This window comes from Photinus pyralis, unplaced genomic scaffold, assembly GCF_008802855.1.
Source record: "Photinus pyralis isolate 1611_PpyrPB1 unplaced genomic scaffold, Ppyr1.3 Ppyr1.4_LG1, whole genome shotgun sequence".
Classification (NCBI taxonomy): Eukaryota; Metazoa; Arthropoda; class Insecta; order Coleoptera; family Lampyridae; genus Photinus; species Photinus pyralis.
The window spans coordinates 16079628-16101547 of NW_022170249.1; the positions used below are offsets into that span (position 1 = coordinate 16079628).

The 21920-nt window shown below is 36.9% G+C and overlaps 4 protein-coding genes across 6 annotated transcripts in view; all 4 read left to right on the forward strand.

Annotated features, from left to right (window-relative positions):
• LOC116176597 (senecionine N-oxygenase-like) overlaps positions 1 to 971 on the forward strand; it is a 2483-nt gene extending 1512 nt beyond the window's left edge. The window contains exon 6 of the mRNA XM_031495276.1: positions 943 to 971. Coding sequence (XP_031351136.1) covers positions 943 to 971 — 29 coding nt within the window. The remainder of the gene's footprint in view (positions 1 to 942) is intronic.
• LOC116158994 (carotenoid isomerooxygenase-like) lies at positions 934 to 7017 on the forward strand. The gene is made up of 13 exons (XM_031471883.1): positions 934 to 1087; positions 1255 to 1366; positions 3275 to 3421; positions 3537 to 3745; positions 3794 to 3877; positions 3921 to 4007; positions 4056 to 4183; positions 4228 to 4404; positions 4450 to 4678; positions 5274 to 5335; positions 5389 to 5487; positions 5540 to 5752; positions 6965 to 7017. Exons 1-12 carry the CDS (start codon positions 994 to 996, stop codon positions 5708 to 5710), a joined length of 1599 nt encoding a protein of 532 aa, XP_031327743.1. The 5' UTR covers positions 934 to 993; the 3' UTR covers positions 5711 to 5752; positions 6965 to 7017.
• A 6343-nt stretch (positions 7018 to 13360) lies between these two features.
• LOC116176653 (dimethylaniline monooxygenase [N-oxide-forming] 3-like) lies at positions 13361 to 15143 on the forward strand. The gene is made up of 6 exons (XM_031495411.1): positions 13361 to 13773; positions 13821 to 13962; positions 14008 to 14304; positions 14351 to 14495; positions 14541 to 14704; positions 14835 to 15143. The coding sequence occupies exons 1-6, from the start codon at positions 13586 to 13588 to the stop codon at positions 15141 to 15143; spliced, it is 1245 nt and encodes a 414-aa protein (XP_031351271.1). The 5' UTR covers positions 13361 to 13585.
• Positions 15144 to 17365: 2222 nt separating this feature from the next.
• LOC116160700 (dimethylaniline monooxygenase [N-oxide-forming] 1-like) lies at positions 17366 to 19475 on the forward strand. Of its 3 annotated transcripts, none has more exons than XM_031473962.1 (7): positions 17366 to 17417; positions 17947 to 18063; positions 18216 to 18357; positions 18402 to 18698; positions 18758 to 18899; positions 18946 to 19109; positions 19157 to 19475. In XM_031473962.1, the coding sequence occupies exons 2-7, from the start codon at positions 18029 to 18031 to the stop codon at positions 19454 to 19456; spliced, it is 1080 nt and encodes a 359-aa protein (XP_031329822.1). In that variant the 5' UTR covers positions 17366 to 17417; positions 17947 to 18028; the 3' UTR covers positions 19457 to 19475. The 3 variants fall into 3 exon arrangements, with proteins under 3 accessions (XP_031329822.1, XP_031329820.1, XP_031329821.1); XM_031473960.1 differs by having other exon boundaries at positions 17372 to 17417; positions 17947 to 18142; XM_031473961.1 differs by lacking the exon at positions 17366 to 17417 and adding an exon at positions 17465 to 17614.
• The last annotated feature ends 2445 nt before the right edge of the window (positions 19476 to 21920 follow it).

A 21920-nucleotide genomic window follows, 5' to 3' on the forward strand; every position in this document is an offset into this window, starting at 1 on the left:
AAAAAATAATCTGTATTTCTTAATTCCCGACTATCTGTAATGAATGGGAAATGGTAATATATTGACACGCGTGCGACATCTAACTCTTAAATTTGCTGTTTTTGTTCGCTATGAGTTCGTTCGTTTTGCATATTGGCCTTCTTCGGGCGTTCAGTAGATATTACTTCCATATTCCTCATTAAGCGTGATCCCTTTTCTTCGCCAAAAAATGGTCGTAATCAATTTTACAGACGAAGACTGGGTTTTTTGGCTTCTTTTTTGAGGTGGATATATCTTATAGGTCTTAGTGAAACGTCCACGTTTTGTTGGCTCTGAAAATTCTCCAAGAATCACTGCCATTGCCATCATTCGTCAAAGCGCTCTTCTCCACCAGTTTCCGCTCTTGAGTAAGGAGTCTGGGAATCCATGGAGCAGACACTTTTTCCATGCCCAAATCTTCGTGCATAATCTTGAACCCTTCAACGCACCAGAATTTTCATTCGTTCGATCAAACAGCAGCGAACCCCAACAATTTCTATGGATTCATCAGTTTTTCCTCAACTCCAGATTATCACTCAAGCAATTGGTAACGTCATTATCAAGCTATAGGTAGATAATTTAACGACGACCATGTAATGATAGCGGTTATTCACTCGGATTACCCATTAAAGCGAATAACAGCCATTACATGCGAGTAAAATTCTATATTTTATCCACGACTGTCTTATTTGGTTAATTTTTTTAATTAATTGTGGTGCATGTAACTGTTGTTTTATGTGCGAATCAAGTTCATCATGTCGCTAAAAACTCGCCAAAGCTGCAGACAGTGATAATATATAATTTATTGTTATCATCATCGTTCATTTAATACATAGAATGGAACCGCACACGCAGATAAATAAATGATAAATACATACCAACATTTTGAGAGTTACGCCATTATATTAATTTTAATGCGAATAGGAGGGGTACTGAAACAGTTCTGTGATTGAATTGATCAGTTTAAGTAAAAACATGACAACGAATTTTTATCCCAATTTTAACGACACTACGTGGTATCGTTCCTGTCGCAGGGAAATCATTGATCCAATCTATGGGGAAGTGTCAGGTTGTTGATCGGTAGAAAGTACGTGAATAATTATTACCTTTTAGGCACCATTCCAAACTGGTTAAACGGTGTGCTAATCCTGTCGCAGGGAAATCATTGATCCAATCTATGGGGAAGTGTCAGGTTGTTGATCGGTAGAAAGTACGTGAATAATTATTACCTTTTAGGCACCATTCCAAACTGGTTAAACGGTGTGCTAATTCGCAATGGAATGGGGTTATTTGAATTTGGTAATTCCGAAGTGGACCATTGGTTTGATGGGATGGCCTTATTGCACAGGTAGGTTTCTATACAAACACGAATTATTGTGCAATGCAATGCTCACATAATATTGTATAAGATAGTAAATTCGGATTATCTACGAAAAACCACAAGGAATTAAATTCCAGGCCCACACGAGTAGGGAAATTAGAAAATCAATTTGAATATGCATATCATATCAGGAACGGTTCACATGAGAACCTAATGTCGAGTTGTTTTTTGTGTGATGCTTTAGAATTCGATGTACTGTGCAAACACAAAAGGAAAAGAATAAGGAAAATAAAGCAGTTGCAATTCTTATGCTTCTGTTGCATCCACCCATAAATATCCTAAAGGAGACCAGGCAATCGTATTACCAGCAATAGGGATAGGTAGTATTAATGGAAATTTTCTGACTTGACACTCCAGCGTTTCCCCAGTTACACCTACCACGCGAAAAGAATCTACTGCTCTCAAAATAAAACGTTATCGAAGATTGCTTAATAAGTTCAGGAACTTATCGACACGTTTTAAGTTTGGTGAGGCAATTATATATCAAGAAACTGAACTGTCTTCAACGATAACTGTCAATTTAGAAGATAATATTTTTCGATTATTCCTTTCATTGAGATACGCTTCAGCTATTAAGTGGTGGGTCATGGTGCCGCAAAAATGCTCCTTAAATCAATTAGTAGTACCATGCGATCGAAAATGAGTTGCTGTCGAGTCGCCTTTGGAAGTTCAAGATAAGTACAATTTCCCATGTAAACAAAAATTCCAAAGGTGACTCGACAGCAACTCATTTTTGATCGCATACTTAGTACTTATCTTGAACTTCCAAAGGCGACTCGACAACAACTTAATTTTGATCGCCCGGTACGATTCCCCATGTAAACAAAAATTCCAAAGGTGACTCGGCAACAACTCATCTCTGTTCTCCCGTTACTTAAAATCTAGCACGACCTCCCGAATCAGTTCTACTGAACAAGATTTAATCTTTGAATCGATAGGCATTTTTGACGCCAAATTCAAAATTATGGTACTTACAAAACGTCACATGTGACGGATATGCCATGGGAGGGAACGTAGGAAAGTCGGCCGGTGTATTCGGTTATCTACATCCAAAAATTACAACTTCTTTAATTAATTGTGCGGCATCTATCAATATGAATTCATTCTCCTCTTCTAAATCACAAAATATTTCGGGCGCAACAAAGATCATTGCGATATCTTAACGGGAACGGTTACAAACGGCTAATTAATTGAAGCGTTATTTACGGTAGTGGTGGTTGGAACACAACTCTAGAAATTCAATCAATGCCATTTAGTTTTTATCGTCAATTCCTAGAACCAACACAAACACTTTCGGCAATGACACTTTTCATAACGAAGTGCCCTCGGAAGTGCCCAACTTAAAACGCTTCTAGATATCGGGTATTCAGTAGAGCTGGTCGACTCCACAAATATATGGTGTTTGGGTTTGAAACTTCAAGGCTTCCCTACAGCTTTTCTTTGTTAAAATCACATTCCATTAACGCTTCCACTAATTACCAATACCTCCACTTGTAATTAATCCTGTAAGAAATTCTGATTTAATTTAAATGACAAAATACACCCTGCAAACGTTTTCCTACGGTCCTAGACAACTTTAGCGTCTATAAAAATCCGTTAAATGCAGCGGTACAACTTTTCTTTTCCTGTACAAACGTACCTACAGGAAACGCTAAGAAAAAACTGTAAAAGTTCTTTAAATTCGGCAAACACTTTCGTAGAATTTCCGTGTATGTTCATTTCTGTTGGGTGCATTGCAATGAACTTGTGTTCCAACCCCTGAAGAGGTTACCATTACATCCCAAATAATCGAAATCTGTACCGCAATATTGTGCTACCTTCACCGACCTTAAATTTCTGAAAATGACTAACTTTCATATCACTCGTTTATTTCAGATTTGAATTAAAAGATGGGGCTGTTTCGTACCAATGCCGTTTTTTACAATCGGATATATATAAACGAAGTACGACAGCTAATCGTCTTGTTTTAACTGGCTTTGGAACAAAAGCTGTACCGGATCCTTGCCAAACAATTTTTAGTAGGTAAGTTTCCATAGCGCCATACTTTTCTGGGCAGTGGATGCAATTGTAATAGACATTTTTTGATTCAAAGAAGTAAATTGGCATTGACGACAAGTCACTGTAGGTAACTTTTTAGAATAACATCGATATTCAATTGTGCTAAGGACGTCCGAGATAATGCCGCAATCTCTGTATATCCATTCAATGACGAAATATACGCGTTTTCCGAAGCAGGAATAATTTGCAAGGTGGACAAGGGTAACTTGGAAACCGGAACAAAAAGGGATCTTACAGCACGTCTTGCGATTGTAACACACACTTCCCATCCTCATGTCGTAGAAGATGGTATGACTACTACCTGTAACGAATAGTACCCTTACACTTCAATTTAAGGGACTGTTTACAATTTAGGCTTGTCGTTCTCGAGAAAAGGTGCTACCTATCACATTGTATGTTTTCCGAATGACAAAAACAATGGTGAGCATGAAGATTAAACATGTTTAATAATAACCCCTTGTAGACCAGGACGCGATGTTTGAAAAAGCGCAGGTGGTTTCGACAGTTCCTTCGAAATGGAGGTTACTTCCATCTTACATGCACAGTTTTGGCAAGTGAACGTAGGTCTCACTCTAAAGATTAACGTAAGCAAATTTAGGGTTAACGGAACATTATTTCATAATCATTGAGCAGCCGTTTACTATAAACATCCCCAAGAAGGTGTTGAGCAGTATTTTCTCGAAAACACCAGTGCACGATGTGTGTAAATGGCACAAGGAAGCCGAGGTAATGTAACATTGCTTTTGTTTCATCTAATTCTTCCAATTTAGACACAGTTTCTTGTTGTAAGTCGAAAAACAGGACAATTGGTAAAAACATTTTATGCCGACGGATTCTTTTACTTTCATACCATAAATCAGTATGAAGATATGAATCATATTGTAATCGATATTTGCACGTATAAGGATAGTTCATCAATTGATAAATTCTACATCAAGGCACTTAAGGTACAGTAATCTTTTAAATCCCCTTTTTATCTTAACATTCTTTAGAATGCCCAAAGTGATTCAAATTTTAGAGATAGTGTTAATAGCAGCCCGCAAAGATTTGTTTTGCCTTTATTTACCGACGGAAAATTTGGGGATAACCAAAACTTTGTAAAAATCCCCGTCTCTAATGCTAAAGCGTTTGTACGGGATGATGGAAGTGTACATGTTGAACCTGAATCCATTTGCAGGCACAATTGCGAATTACCAACTTTTAACTACAATAAATGTTTAGGTTTGTAAGATACCATTTCCCATTCCACCCATTTCTGTCCCAACATTCATTTTTCGTTTTACTACGCATTTTTGTTAGTATTACATCCCTTACCCTTTAACACTAGACTTGATTTTTGTTCGTGTAGTGTCGCTAGTGTGCAGGAGAAACTATAGTGACTCTATAGAATGCTCAATCCATAGAGACAGTGTAGTCATACGGTGGTGATATTTTCACGGGATCCGCCATGTTTTGGTTAAATTAACCTGGAAACCAAGGTTATTAATTTAACTTTCTCGACACAAGAATAACCATATCAAAATCTACTAATTCGGTTCAATGATAAATTCGAAAAAACATGGCCGACATGGAGCATTGTCTTCATACAGTCACTGTAGGGGAAAAAGAGTATGACCAACTCTGGCGACACTCCTTAGGCTGTAGCGCTGTTATTATACAAAGACGTATTCATCGAAAAATCATCGTTTCGTCATATATCACGCTATTTGAGATCAATATTTTTTTGTAAGCCTACCTCTATTTCGCAGGTAATAATCCATCGAGAACTACTCTCAGCAATAACTTCCTAATTGCTTCAATGAATTATCTTTTACAGGTAAGAAGTACAGATTCTTTTATAGCCTCACCTTGTGCACAGATGCCACTATTCCCTCATCGGTATGTGTTACTAAACAGTTTGCTCCCTTAAACTAAAATTTTTAAATTTTCAGTTACTAAAGACGGACATCCAGAATAGAACTAGTCAAGTATGGTCGGAACAGGGTGCCTATCCCAGTGAGCCAATCTTTGTTTCCAAACCGCACGCAAAGGTCATTCACGGTGTAGCGTAGCGTAAAGAGGAAGTAATACCTGCAATTGTAGGCCGAAGACGATGGAGTAATTCTATCGTCCTTAATTTACGAAGAAGATGACCGGCGTGTTGGTTTGTTAGTTTTGGACGCGACAACGTTTGAAGAATTGGGCCGCGTTCAGTTCGAGACGTTCAGTGCTGTTCCCAGAACTACACATGGGTGGTACTTTCCAAACGATTAGACGCAGTTATCACACTGTCGCAGCTGTTAAGGCCAAAATAAGGTAATCAGATTTCTAATAATTGGATTTATGCAGAAGTGTATCGCTTTTTAACTTATTTAGAATATACAATGTAATTAAGTAAATTGCGTTATGATTTATTTGGTCCCTAACCTTACATTTATTTACTTTTACTCACTGCAAATATTGATTTTATCTCTACAAGTTTTAAATATATAGATAAGTAAACGTACACCTCCTGTGAGTCCAGGTAAAGATAGTGGGTGTAGTATTATCTTTGGTCCAGGCGTTGTATTAACCCATTCTCGTCCTGGATGTCCCGGAACCGGCGAACGCCTCTGCTCAACTTTTTAATAAATTAATATTACAGGATTTTTCCTTCTGGTCTAATTTTTTGCCGCTCCCTAAAGTTGCCGCTTTGGACTATAGCCCTTTTAGCCCCCCCCCGCCGTCCCTGTAAATACGGCATTGCCAACGGGCACTAGAAGTGGCAAGTTAAGCCGACTCTTTTACATTTTTGTCTAAATCTCTTTCAAGGTAATTCCTTGGTCTATTCTAAGCATGATTTATTCTTTTCGCCCTGTATCTTCGCAACAAAGCGCTTTTTCTATAATCATCAAAGGATAAAAGATCCCCAGAATAATCCAAGGAAGTAACTTTTTTTAGCGCATTTTTAACAAACGCCCTGTATAACCGATTGATAAAAAAATATAAATAACACGACGGAAAGCGGCCGTGATAGAACAATTGTATCGCAATTTTACATTACAGTTGTGCCTCTTTACTATTTCTCCCTCAAGGCTTTCAATCAGAACGAAAATTAATCTGCCCCAGCTGTGCTTTACACGGACCGGTTATAGAATCCCGGTTAAGTTGGACCGTGGATATTTTCAATTTTCTTGTTTTCCTTCTTGGGAATGCTGCGAAAATCTTCATCCGCAACACGACGGTGACTGGATGTTGGCTTAAGATTGCACCGCACGCTTTATGAAAACGACTGGCGCCGATTTTGCAGCAACTACGGAATGTTCCTTTCCCACTCCTACAACGATGATGTGATAAATACTTAACTCCGCGCTATCATAATCTTTTTCTCATTTAATATTCGGTTACTCGCTCTCCTTGCTCTTATTTTAATTACAATGACACTTACTTCATCTCCTCAATGTGCCCACGTAGTACAGTATTTATTTATTTACTTTATTTACATGTGAAATAAAATTACATTTTTAAACCGCGATTGTTTCTTTATAGGAGTTCTTCGACACAATAATCAGCAGAGGGAGGTGCTAAGTGCAGTCGTCACATTAAATTATTTTAAAATACCTTAAATTCTGTATTACCTACAGTCAAATATACGTCTTAACCTTTTTCCGCTCGTATCTTGTTTTACTACAGAATCCTGCTGCGAAGTCCGAACACCAGTAGCAGTGAAAAATTGTCGGCATTACAGCTTTCCCCTAAATCAAATGGAATATTATAAAAAATAATGTCAGGAATCGATCTGCTGACAGTGCAGCATCTCTATGAGTCGATGGTAAATTATGCAGTCATAATGTTGACATTGCAAATGCTTTCAACCACTATTTTATCAACTCTGCTAAATCTAATACTGATGTATCGTCCATGGAAAAATCGGATACTGCTGCTACCAATTCCATATATCTGTATGAACTATGAAGTAAGTGAATCCGAAATTAGAAGTGCCATAAAAATAATAATAATAATAATAATAATAAATCGTTTATTGGGTTTAACATGGAATACATCATCAGGTACATGATCATTACAATTTCTTAGTCCTTCCAGTTTCCCCCAAGGGGTTAAGATTCAGATTGGTCAAAAATATTAACCATCTGGTCTACCACTCAGCCCCAATACGCCATAGAGAGGTATACTTCAGTCGTGGAAATCTACCTACATCCATTAAATTGTGAAAAGGAGAGAAAGTTATAAGTCAATGATTTCAATTGAGTAAGATGGTACAAATGTACATTAATTATAGGTATTACACTTCACCAGAATAAAGCTTATTTTTAATTAAGGTTTTGAACTGTGCTAGCGACATAGATGAAAAGTTAATTTTTAGTTTGTTTAGATAAAAAGCTATTAAATAAGAGAAGGACCTTTTATATAACTGAAGATTGTGCTTAGGGATTGTAATAAGTAAATCCTTTCTTCGTATATTAATATTATGAGTGTCAGTTCTGAACCGTATTTTGTTAACTAGAAATTGTGGGCATTTATTGACAACTATTTTATAAAAAGTGCAGTAGCAATGCAGCTTCCTTCGATCTTCCATTTTCAACCAACCTGCCTTACTAATGTAATGGGAAATTCCTTCCCTTCTTCTGACGCCAAATATAAACCTAAGACAGGAGTTTTGAACGATTTGAATTCGTCTTATTTCACAGGAATCCAAATTTGAACTGTAGACGACATCACAATAATTAAAATTCGATAAAATGAGAGTATCGCAAAGCAACTTTTTTAAATGTTGATTTAATGAATGCCTATGAGAATACAACAATTTCAGCGTAAAATATGATTTTTGCATTAATTTTGAGATATGCAACTTAAATCGCAAATCTGAATCCATAATGAGCCCAAGATTTTTAGCACTATCCACAAGTGGGAGTATTGTACCGTTCATGGATACTCGAGTGAGATTTATTAACGGTAGTCTATTCCTCTTACTCCCAAATAGCATAACTTTACATTTATTAGAGTTTAAGGTAAGATTATATTTATTAGAATTTGTTGACAATTGTTGGAGGTCCAGATTTAGATTGTTTACTGCGCTTTGAAATTCACTTTTAGGGAATGAGATATAGATCTGAGTATCATCTGCAAAAATATGGACTTTGGTATGCTTTATGTCCTTATATAAAAACGCGGTGTAAATCGTAAAAAGTAGGGGACCGAGTATGGAACCCTGAGGCACTCCCGACTGTACTGTAACAGGACTTGATTGATTATTTCCCATGCACACGATCTGTTTTCTATTACATAAATAGCTACGAAAAAATGCAACTGCTTCAGCGTTAAGACCTAGGTAACCTAAAATGGACACAAGCAGAGAATGATTCACAGTGTCGAATGCCTTTGAATAGTCAAGAAGCGCTAATAATAAAGAGTTACCTTGATCCACAGCTTTTAATATATCATCAACAATATCGAGAAGTGCTCCAGGGCAACCATACCCAGCACGAAATCCAGATTGCGTAGCGGGGAGGACATGAAGTTGATTAATATAGTCAGTCAACTGCGCAACAATAACTTTTTCCAGTAATTTTGAGAGGGCAGGTAACTTATAGGACGAAGGTCGGATATACCACTAGGTGATGCCACTTTCGCAATAGGTTTAAGAAGAGAACACTTCCACACAGAAGGTACGGAATAAGATTTATGCAATAGTTTATAATATGAGTTATATATGGAGTTAGAAAAGGGCAACAATGTTTTAACATAATTATACTGATGCCGTCCACGCCAGTAGCATTAGATGCCACTTTAAATAATATTTTGGTAATATCTTCCTCCAAAACTTCGGAAAGAGTGAAACAACTATTTGGGTTAAATTTATTACTGCTATAGTAATCCAAGAGTTCCAAATCAGGTATGCAACTGCGTTGCGTTGAAGAAAAATACATATTAATTTCATCTGCATCTGCAAAATTTGTAGGAATATAATTATTCTTCTTGCTCAATAATTGGAGTTGATTCAGTTTCTTCCAAAGTTGTTTAGCATTGCAGCTTTTTACTACTTGGGTTAAGTAGCATTTCTTTTCATTGCGAATTGCGGTGGTTGTGAAATTTCTAAGTTGTTTGTAATAGTCCCAGTGAGCAACGTTGGAAGTTCGTTTGAAGCGTTTAAAAGCAGAGTTACGAATCATACGTTTAACGTTTTCCGTAATCCAAGGTTTGGGATCACCAAACTTACCCTTATGTGGGCACATAGGTGCATGCTTATCAAATAAAGAAAGCATATTACTATTGAAAAAATCGATTTTATCGTCTAAATTTGAAATATCAAACATATGATACCATGGTATTGCAAACAAATCATTATTAAACGAGGGTAGGTCAATTTTGTTGAAATTGCGATATATCAAAGTGGTTGGTGTAACTATCACATCAAGAATAAAATGACAATAAACAAGAGAGTGATCAGCAATATCATGCACTGGAACAACTCCACTATTCGCTACAGAAACGTCATCTCCAGCAATAATAAAATCAATTAATGTAGACGAGTGAGGAACAATTCGCGTGGGTTCAGTAATAATTTGCAATAAATTAAATGAGTTCAAGGTATCGACTAATCTGGTATAGTAATGGTTATCAGGTAAGCCCATCAACGTTGAAGTCCCCCATACAAAATAATAAATCATAAGTTGGAACAAAATGTGCAAGGGAATCCTCAAACTTTAATAAAAAATTAGTAAAACTACCGTTCGGTCTATAGATAGTACCAAAGCACAGTTTCTTATTATTGATTTTAATTTGTACCCACAGATGTTCTATATCGTCACACACTTCATGACTAACAACTTGACACTGAAATACCTGTTTGACATAGATACCAACCCCTCCACCTCTAGATGCTCTTGATATATGGAAGAAAGAGTACCCATCAATCCCAAGCAGTCCAAGAGGCGTATCTTTACTTAACCAAGTCTCGGAGATGCCCATGAAATCATAATCATTAATATATAGCAGATTTTTCACATTGTCCACCTAAAAGTACAAACATGTACACCCATGAGCCTTTAGTATGTATTTAATATAGAGATGCCGCTCCCTAGAACAATAAAAGCTGAAATTTAGTTTTTATTATATTAGCTCTGCTGAGGTGTTTTGCTTTGGGTAATTACAATAGCCAAATTACGTATGTCCGCACGACGGCACACCATGTAAAGATCAAAAGTGCAAGTTCAAGTTTAAACAGATGGAAGGGCCCGTGTTTACCAGTTCCTAACTGGCAACACTAGTAGTTCGTATAGTAATAAGACAATAGGTACATGAAGTAAGGAAAATACTAAGGGAAGAAATCCTTAATTTCCATTTAATAGATCTTCTGCTTTTGTTACCTCCAAAGGTAACACTAATAATGAATCACTTGCTGAAATGAAAAAAGGATGAAATCAGAAACTTACTTGCTCCTATAATATTACATAATTAGATAGGTCGTGTTATAAAAATAAGAAGAAAATATACTTGTGAGTGCGACTAATACGAAATATTGCCAAAGACCACGACTTAGATTCCACAACATTACTAAAAATTGGTGTCGATGGATTATAAATTGCTTAATTTACATTTCAGAATGAATTTTTAAAAGCAGATATATAACTACAGATCATTGTACCGTTGATTTTGTTGTATAACACTATGTTATCGTTGATATCTTACTAGTACTTATAGTAAAAAATTAATCTCAATTCAAGTTACGTGTTTCAAACTTGAAGATAGGCAGAGTTTAGTGAAGGAAGAGGTACCTCTGGTGAGTAGTTTCTGTTTTTCAGAAGAATCGGTAAAGAGAGTGGAATACGAATACTAATTTTAATAAAATAATGATCTTAAAATCAAACGATAATTTGCTATGCATTAGTAAATATTATTGTGGAGTTTTAAGAATAATTCGTCCTAGATGGAACCATGAGTGCTTAAATTTGACTAGGAGTGAAATAATATCTAAAACATCCGCACAACATAAAGTGATTATTGTAGTACAACAGCCGCCCCCTTGGTTTTTTCAGTGATTAATAATAATAACAAGCTGAATCTTATAGGTTGGGTTCGACGAAACGCCGAAGTTTTTTATCTGTGAAAATTCTCCATAGCGTTAAAACGTCCCACTAAAATTGTAGGAAATATGACCATTTTATTAAACAAATATTTACTAAGCTGTATCTGATTATTAATAAATGTTATGTCTTACTAACATATCATAGCACATTATATATCTGAGATATCTATCGGCCCTCGAGCTTTCTAAATTTTAACTCATCGCCCACGAGAATATAAACCTCACTTTTATGCCCTTAATACATAAATAACTATTATGACCCCATTACTTCGAGATATTCGAAGTGGGGGACACCACTGGTCAGACCACCGAACCACGTTATCACGTGCGCGGATCATTAGCTACCTCTATCAAGAATTTTCACAGAGGAAAAACTTGACCGTCTCGTCGAACCCAACCTACTCACGTAGATTCATCCTGAGTCACTGAAAAAACCAAGGGGGTGGCTGCTGGCCTATTAATCAGGTACTTCCACATGGGCACTACAAGTTTATTAAGTTGCCATTTTATACTTTAAATCTCTCACAAATCTCTCCTTCCCTTACTGCTATCAACACAACCCTTACTTTCCAACATATTATGTCGCAGATGGATCTACGCCCTACGGCCTCTGATGCATGGTCTATTAAGGCACTGCTTCATTATCTTTTTGTTCTTTTGCGGAATAAATAAGCGCATTTGTCTGTTCAATGTAGAATATCTGAAAGATTATAATCTAAAAATAGTGCTCTAAACCATTTAAATATCAGTGAGTGAGTTTTATTGTACAAGAAGAGTGTAACACTGATTTAGACAACTGTTTTCAAAAAGTTAGCGTACTTTCCCAAAGAGAAATTAACGCTATTGTCCGCACTTTGTCTTTGTCCTTATGTACCATTACTAGTCCTCAAGTTTAAGCTTTTTTTATTATGGTTTCTTTCTTATATGATGTAGCACAGCCCCGAGACCAGAACGGCAAAAGATGGTTTGGATTAGTCACTTACTTCCCGAGTTGTTACTGATTCTAAATTAGGGCCGCCTTCACGCGAGCACCGGAAAGATTTTGAATAAATCGTCAAACTACTTGCACCTCCTTCAGAATTCATTGTACTTAATTTTACTAACACCATTTGCCATTGCATCCTTGTGTATTTTGGAAAATTCGATTCTAAAGGATCACGGTCAACCTCATGAGGGAACCGAAAATAGTTCAAATAAACCCAGGTATATCGAGAAAAATTTGCACGCAACCACTGTGAAGGCCAGATCGTCTCTGGACGATAGAAGAATATAACTACGCAAGAGCAAATTAAAGAAGGAATGGAATTAGAAGTCCATCCGTGATCTCAATTTAAGCGCAAAAACTCATTAAAACGATGTTACTTAAATGACATGTGTGCCACATATAAAATGACCGACTTGTTTAAAAAGGTAACACGATTCATACATGGGCTGTACGGCATACGCGGTATCGATACTCTTTCCTAATCTAAGCATTACACTGATTCATTAAAACACCTGTGCTCAAAAAAGGAAAGATCGAAACTGTCCCAACCAACTACTCAACAAATTCTATGCGAAAGCTTTGAATGAATCCGATAGTCAGTAATCACCATATCAAAAACAATGTAAATACTTTAAATGAGTAGCTATCTAATCGTACAGTTGCCTACGTCATACGAGTATCTCATCAAGCAAATAAAAGTTAGATTGTAAGTAATAACGCAATTGGTACTTTTGTGACCACTCATTGGTGTACCAATATTATGTAAGTACATGGTTTTTCATCGATATGCTGCAAAACTAGTTCACTGCATCTTTCCCATTAGCGCGATTTTTTTTTTTGAAAAAACAGAGCCTCACTGGTTACGCACCTCATAGACGTTCGTAAATTCACGAGGTGTGAAATTAATTCACCTTTAATAAACTAAGGAGAAAAATTAAAAATCGCACACCAGGAAATAACTCTTGGCACGTAATCATATTTTTAAAGGATGAGGTTGAGAAACCACAATTGACCGATATTATAAAGATGCACACGTTTGCCATAATATTATTGCATTTTGCACCAGGTTCCTCGTACAATGAAGATCGTTATCATAGGGGCCGGCATTGCCGGTGTTGTCACGTTGAAGTATGCTTTGAACGCTGGACACGAATGTGACGTCTTCGAGCAAACAGGGGAGTTAGGAGGTACCTGGGTGTACAGTGATCAAACCGACATGGACGAATTTGGCTTTCCAAGTCATAGAACAATGTACAAGGGACTAATGTAAGTAGAACACTTGCAATTTCAACTTTGTAACGTAATCCATACAGAACAAATTTGCCCAAAGAAGTAATGGAGTTCCACAATTTCCGCTACCCATCTGCGGTCGAAAAATCCTTTCTGACCCAACCGGAAGTTTTGCACTACGTACAAAGTTACGCGTATCAATATAATTTACATAATAAAGTTAAGGTAACACTGGCTTACACTAAAGTGCGAGGTAAATAGTGATTTTAGTATTATAAACGCGTAACCAAGGTAGCACCAGTGGGCACTCAATGGTCTCTGACTGTCTTGGACCTCAAGACCAAAGTGGAAACGTCACTCCGTTATGACGCCGTTTTTGTTTGCAACGGACATTTTTTTCACCCCCATATCCCAAACATTGAAGGCCAAGACATCTTTAAAGGATCGCAGTTGCACAGCCGTGACTACAGGACACCTGAAAAATTCAAAAATAAACGAGTTTTAATAATCGGCGGATCGTACTCTGGGAGCGACATTGCAAGTCACATTTTATCATCTGCACGAAGCGTACGCCTAGTTACCCTTAAACCAAATTAAATTCTAGTACTTTTAGGTGAAAATGAGCCACCATTCGCCCATTACGATACGGCTGGCCGATGGTGTCACCACAAAACCGGCAGTTGTAAAACTCAATGAAAATCAGGTTATGTTTAGTGATGATAGTGATGAAGAGGTAGATGTCATTCTCTATTGCACTGGTAAGTTGGCAAGTGAAACAAAAGGAACTGCACTTCAATTCTCAGGTTATAAGTATTTCTATCCGTTTTTGACCGAAGAATGCGGGATAAAGGTCGAAGATAACTGGGTGAGAAATCTATACAAGCATATTGTTAACGTAGAAAGGCCAACTTTATTGTTCATTGGTATACCGTTTCTAACGTGTGCCTTTCCGACGTGCGATATTCAGGTAATACAAAACTTCTTGTCGTTGAATAATAGCACCACGTCTCCTTACCATAAGAAACAAGTAGTGTCTATTCTTTGGTGACAAGGCGATAAGCCATTATTTTATTTATCTTTCGAAATTAATTCCGCAGGCTAGGTTTGCTTTGGCGACATTGGAAAAGAAAGTCGCCCTACCTTCAAAAGAGGAAATGGTTAAGGAGTTAAATGAGCACGTAAATAATCTCAGAAGACATAATATTCCCCAAAGGCATATTCATAAAATTGGTTCGTATTTTGGCGAGTACCTTAACGATCTTGCCAAACTTGCCAAGATAGAACCGCTCCCACCAGCTGTAATTAAATTATACAAGCATTTTATTGAGGATAAGCCTATTAGGGAGGCTACAAGGAAATATGTTTTGGTGGACAATGAAAATTATAAGGAAGAGCTATTGTGTTAAATTCTTTATACATTAAATAAACCATTTGTTTAACAATAGTTACGAATTATTCATAATCGAGTTTAAATGTGACGTCAGTGGCTTTAAGACTACACTCCCCTTCTCCGTGTGCTTTTCTGTGATCGCCTGCGCAAATTTTTGGAGGTAATTAAGGAATTCGTTTCTCCTAGACGTTGTTCTAATGGAGCTCTGGTACTCTTCCTGTGGACGCTACCGTTTGCCATCATTGCTCCCAACTGATTTCTGCAAAAGCATTCTGAATATGCAGCAATTCCCATTATGGCCAATTTGCACTATACTTCTTTCAAGATGTGTCCTATACCGATTTTACGCTAAAACATTATTCTCTTTGGATCCTTGTCTTGTGTTTTCCATCGAGTTGCTGGTAGATCTGCGATAATTGCCATTGAGTGTCTGATTTCGATTCGCTCGTTAGGCTATCAAAGTGTATTCAGTTTTACTTCGGAATTTCTTTTAAGTTTCGGACAAAAAATATCGCGCAGGACAGGTACTCGAAAGCAAATACTGTTGTGTAAACTGCAGGAGGTGTCGTTTCAATTCCGAAGATGAGAGCGAGCCACCTCATAGTTAAAAATGTATGTTGTTAACGTAATTTCTGTTTAAGTAAAGAAAATAGCAGTCGGAACATCCTGTATGTAAAATGTTTCTATACTTCATTCATTATAAGAAGGTAGTAGATGGCGCTGTGTTTGAAGATAAGCACACAGGAAAAATATAAAACGGTATCAAATTATTCTAAAGTAGAAATATCCAGTACTGCAAACAGAAATAAATCTTTGACATTAGCAGTTAATGACACTTCCAACAGTTTAGATGGCCACAGAAACTACCAGCTTGCAAAATTCGCCACTCGTTTTATGTTTCAGCGTAATAATGACTCGTGTTTTAACCAATCACACTGAAGGTCAAAGCTTCCCTATGCTTTGTACCGCTACCCTCTTAAAATGAATACAGTATAGTTTGTTTATATACATATATCGACGGCACTCATTTGATGAAGGTAATTTTCGGCTAAGTTAGCGCCAAAGTATATCGGACCCTTTGTTATCTTTCAGAAAGTTTTGCCGTGGATGTTCGAACTGAAAGATATAGATTGTAGGTTTAGGGGACCTGGCATGTAAAGAACTTGTGACTTTATCCAGATTAGCGAGTCACTTTTATTTTTGGGTTGCTTGGTTGGGGACGTTGGACGATCCATTTTAGGGGTTGTATCCACTGTTTCTTTTCCTTTAGAATACAATTCCCTGTTCAAAGAACAGAGCCTTTCATATTTAGCTTTTATCCTATTTTATTTTTGGGGTAGGTTTCTCGCACTCTTCTGGGTTAGGAATGTTTACGTTATACGTTCTGGGTTGGTTGTTGGTCTTCATTGTAAGAAACCGGGTTGGGATGTGTCGGGGTTTAGGATCGGTCTCCTGGATGAATGAAGTGTGTTTGTGTGTTGGTGCGAGTTGACAAAGATACCCTACCTTCTCATATTATTCCCTTTCCTTACTCAGCTTGTGATCCCGTTAACGTAGTGATACTCCCTTTTTTTATTTTAATCCTGGTTTTTTTTGGGAGGGCTAACTGTTTTGCTGCATTCTTGGGGCTGAGACGCGGGTGTGGATATTAAAGAGAGTTGGAACTAATCTTTGGTTTATCGTTTTCTACTCTTATTGCTTTCATTAATTTCCCCTCTTTGTGAGAATTCTGAGCTCTCGGGGCAAGTTGCTGGCAGTTGTGCCCCCCTTCCGACCCTCCCTTTTATCTAGGTTAGGCAGAAGCTCGAGAACGGTGTGTCAGTGCAGCAATATTGGAGTTTTATTTCGTTTCCTTTAGGAAACTCTTGTGATGCCTCTGAGGGTCTTCGATACTATCGGCACTCGTGGGGGCGTAGCAACTCTGGCATTTTTTCAGTTTATTAAGTGGGGCAATTTGTTCTCCGTTTGGTGTTTGTAAACTTGTTTGTTCAGGGGGAGGGGGTGTTAACTTGATTCGGCGACATAGTCAGAGTTTTGTTGAATTGTTGGTACAAATTTTGGTATAATTATTGTTGTGGCCCAGAGATTTACTGTTTACCATTTTTTTTGTATATACTATTATTATGTGTCCTTTACATAGATTTGTAGATCACATATTGACCTTAATAAATATAATTAATTTACAATTAAGAAATATCTGACTTAATAGGACCAAGTTCAACATTGTATCACAATATTATCTAGTATCTCATTCGTATTCGATCTTATAGCAGTATGGTAACTCAAAAAGGTAGGAAACTATTTTTAAAAATGTAGGCATTACTAAATTTTGAAGTCTGTTTATTTGTACATCGCGTACTTCATTTGTAAAAAAAAGCCCAACAACAATGCACTCTCTTTCAAATTGAATAATTGAGTCAAAACGAAGTAGAAAATCGTAGTGTGATAAGAAACTATTATAAATCTCTTGATGACTACGTACAGTAGGTAAATACAGTATCATATTGCTTGCAAAATGAGAAGGCAAATATTTGGCTTTAATCACTTCTTACAAAAATCTAAAAAGAAACAAACTCAAAAATGTTTGCCTTTCGAAAATTCCGCTTTACATTTTGCAACATTATTTCAAAATAAACATCGTATCTCTAAAGATAACCGGAGCACGAGAAACATTTTCTGGTCTACTAAAATGATTGCAAAACATTATTATTAAAGGATATTCTTCTGCAATATATTTACCCTTGTCATTTTTGAAAAGTAAATTGATTCCAAACTGTTCTGCTTAGAAAAATACTGGAAAACTACTAATTATTTTTTAGGCGAACCTGGGAAAGTAGCAATAATAGGGGCTGGCGTGTGCGGACTGATCTCTTTAAGGTATGCCAAAGAGTCTGGCCACCAATGCGATGTCTTCGAGCAGACTGGGGAGTTTGGAGGTACGTGGGTGTACACGGATAACTACGGAATAGACGAAAATGGATTACCCATTACTAGAAACCTTTACCAGGATTTAATGTAGGTGTCGGTGTACAATAGCTAGTAGTACCTAGTCCTTTTGCGTAATAGTGTTTTTACTTTTTAATCACAGAACGAACGTGCCAAAGGAAATGATGGAATTTCTTAATTTTCGACATTCGTCCGATATCAATGAGTCTTATATTACTCAACCATTGGTTTTGAAATACTTACGCGACTTTGCAGATAAATTTGATCTGGAAAAACATATTCAGGTAAATAGTTTTCTCAATAACATCACCTAAAGTACTACTTCTAGTATTACTCGTATGTTACAAAAGTGGAACCGCATGACGATCGATGGACTGTAACAGTTAGGGACGTTAAACGCAAGGAAGAACGATCAGAATGTTACGACGCGGTCTTTATTTGCAATGGCAGCTTCGCCCATCCGCGTATGCCGGAAGTAAAAGGCGAGAAACTGTTTAAAGGTTTGCTATTTCATAGTTGCGATTATAGAAGTACAACATTGTTTGTAAATAAAAGGGTATTAGTCGTCGGCGGTTCTTTTTCTGCCGTCGATATATCACGCCTAATTATACCAGTTGCCCAAAAGGTAACGTTAGGTAGGTATTAAGAACGACTAATCATCTATCGTGTACCTACCTATTTCAGGTATACATAAGTCATCCTAAGCCACTACTGATAAACGTAGAGAACGCAATCCTAAAACCGGGAGTAAAGGAACTGAACGAAGGGGGAGCAGTGTTCATTGATGGAAGCAAGGAAGATTTTGACATAATAATGTATTGCACTGGTAATTCTACAGGAACCAAAAAAGATCACTCCAAGAACAATTCCAGGTTACAAGCACTTCTACCCGTTTCTCACGAAGGAGTGTGGAATTACAGTTGAAGACAGTTGTGTGCAGTACCTCTATAAACATGTCATAAATATTGAAAGGCCAACTTTATTCTTCATTGGTATACCCACATTAGTTGGGGCGTATATCAATTCTGACTTGCAGGTTAAACAACACTGATAAAAGCAATTACCGAAAAAAAAATGTTGTAGGCGCGTTTTGCTGTGGCATTTCTTGATGGAAAGTTTAATCTGCCTCCAAAAGACGTAATGCTTAAAGAGATTCAGGACCATTTCAAGGACCTAGAACACAAAAACCTTCCACTGAGGTATTTCCACAATATTGGACTGGAGTTAAGGGCATACATGAGCGATCTATGTCAAATTTCTGGCATTGAACCATTTCCAGAAGTTAAAATTCGTATTCACGAACATGTAATTAATACCTTGGTTACTTGTAAAAGAAACACAAAATATGTAATTATTGATGAAGAACAATTTGTTGAAGTTTAATAAAGTTACGATCGATCAATTTTACACACCTTAAGGGGTTGATTACCTACCAGATCAGTATAGATTGTCAAACAAATGTTTTCATTTGGTATTAGTTTTACTTTTATTCGAAGTACCTATATACAAAATTTCATTTAAATGTCTTAACAAATAAAAAAATTGGGTTGCGCAATAAATACCAAAGCTGGGTTGCGCATGCGCACATTTTTTGAATTCGCCTGCATAGTGGCTTGAGGTATAAGGAATATTTACTAACACAGAAAAGCGAACACTCATATGTGTTTGTAACAAGGATGCTAAAGGAACCTCTTTTTTGGAGGTTTGGTCAGTTTTTGGGCTGTAACTTTTTGGCCCGTTAGTCTAACTGAAAAACAATAGCGGTCTTTCTTATATCTTTAAGAACGTCCGTAGCAATTTTCAATGCGATCCAACGTTTCTAAACAAAGTTTGCGTGCACACGGACAGACGGACAGACCGACAACAGACACACAGACAACATAGAGACAAACAATACACAACTATAAACGGCTTCGGGAATAGTTAATAAGAGGAAAAGTGTAAAATTATAATACATGAAAAATTAACGGACGGGCGGACAGACGGGCGGACAAGGTGGCCACAATAGCACATATTTTAATTTTTATGCAAATGCGCTAAAAATTTGTCTTGGTATCTTATAAAGGGTTGAAGATTTTCTACGATTCGTGGTGTAAATTTTTCTTGTAACTTCTTCGTCTAGTTATGTGGAAGTACTTTTGGAACTTTTTGTACTTTACTTCCAGCTGTCTCAGATAAAAATAGTTTAAAAGAGTAAAGAATTTAGTTAATTTCTATTTCACTGAATGGTTTATAATTTGTAACCAAAATTTTGAAAGATACTGATTTAGAAATTTATACTTCAATATGTTTTGGAGAGTTTAGGTAATTTGCATTTAGGCCTCTCTTTGACACAAAAACTCTTATTAAATGTTGAAATAATGGAAACAAAATTCTGACAACCGCAATAGTTATTTATATAACAAGAGCGCGAAGTTCAATTTCGCGCATTGAGACTGAAGGTATTTTGACGAGGCGAAGCCGAGTTAAAATATCAGTCAAATGCGCGAAATAACGCTAGCGTTATATACAATATTTTTTCTACAACTGAACCGATTGTTAATTAAATTTGCTGTTTAAGTTCAACTTTGTCCCGTGCGCGAAATACTTTTTTTCACTGTTGACGATTTCGCGCACGTTGTCAAGAGCAACCTTGCTTATTAATTAACCGATTAAAAATCTAGTACTTCGCGTTTCGAAATCCGTCAGAAAATGACAGGTTTTTTTGACAGTTGTAGAAAAAAATATTTTAACCTAATAAACAACTAGATAACAACAAAAAACAAACAAATGTGGGCTTCACTCTACGATCATTATTATCACTTCTCACTCTTTCCTTCTCTAAGGTCTTATTTACTGGTTAACACTGACGCGACATCAGCATTTGACCTGGAACCTGAAGTGACATACAATGGTGCTTAGTGGTGGACCTTGCATATATTGTAGAAGTATCACGAACGTATAAGGGTGAGACGAAGATGTGGAGAACGGAGTAGGTATTGTCTAATTTGCCGTTGAGCGGTTTGTGGGTCTCAATGCGAAGGTGTGGCACGGGGTGGTATGATTTGATATCCATTCGAGGTAAACGCCCAGCGATATGTTGACGACCTGGTGGAACCTTTCGTTTTTTTATTGAGCTGGAACATTGACAGGTAGAAAACTGTAGATTCCTCCAGGGATGCTAGAACAACTTCGGCGCGAATTGCAGCTTACTTGAGATAAAGCAATACCTTCCGCAGACGACCACCTGATGGGCATTCCACTTTTTCAAAACAACCCATTGCCTAACTAGATAAAGCGCAGACAGGTTTATCTTTCCATTTGATGCCTCTGGTTTCGTAATTATTGACTTTAGGAAAAATTTTAAAGAAAAGCTTAACTGGACCGCATAACGACATATTTTTTACACTACATTTTATTAGGAACACAAACATTTTTTTCTTATGGGTCATTACTAAAAAATATGGCATACAAAAGAATCCGCTCTGGCATTCATCTTTTTCCCTGAGCATATTTTTTAAATTCTACAATAGTAAGGCTAGAGACAGAGAATTAAATGTTTCTTCAATTACAAGGAGCGGTATCAGAACAAACTATCGGTAAGTCGGTACCAAAAACAATTTTGTGTGAATGAAGGAATATGTCAGTCAATACAATGGGGGTTTACAGTAGAGTTGAATTCCGTAGTTCTAATTTCATAAGCGTGTACGTGAAAGCATAAAACATTTTTTTGGACAGTAAAAGTTTATTTAAAAATAGTGGCTGATTAGGAAAAAAATAATCAGATGTGCGGTTTTAAGGGTTTATTCAAAACGATATGATTGTGGCGGGCTCTGTGACGTAATAAGCCCGACCAATCAGCTCCTAG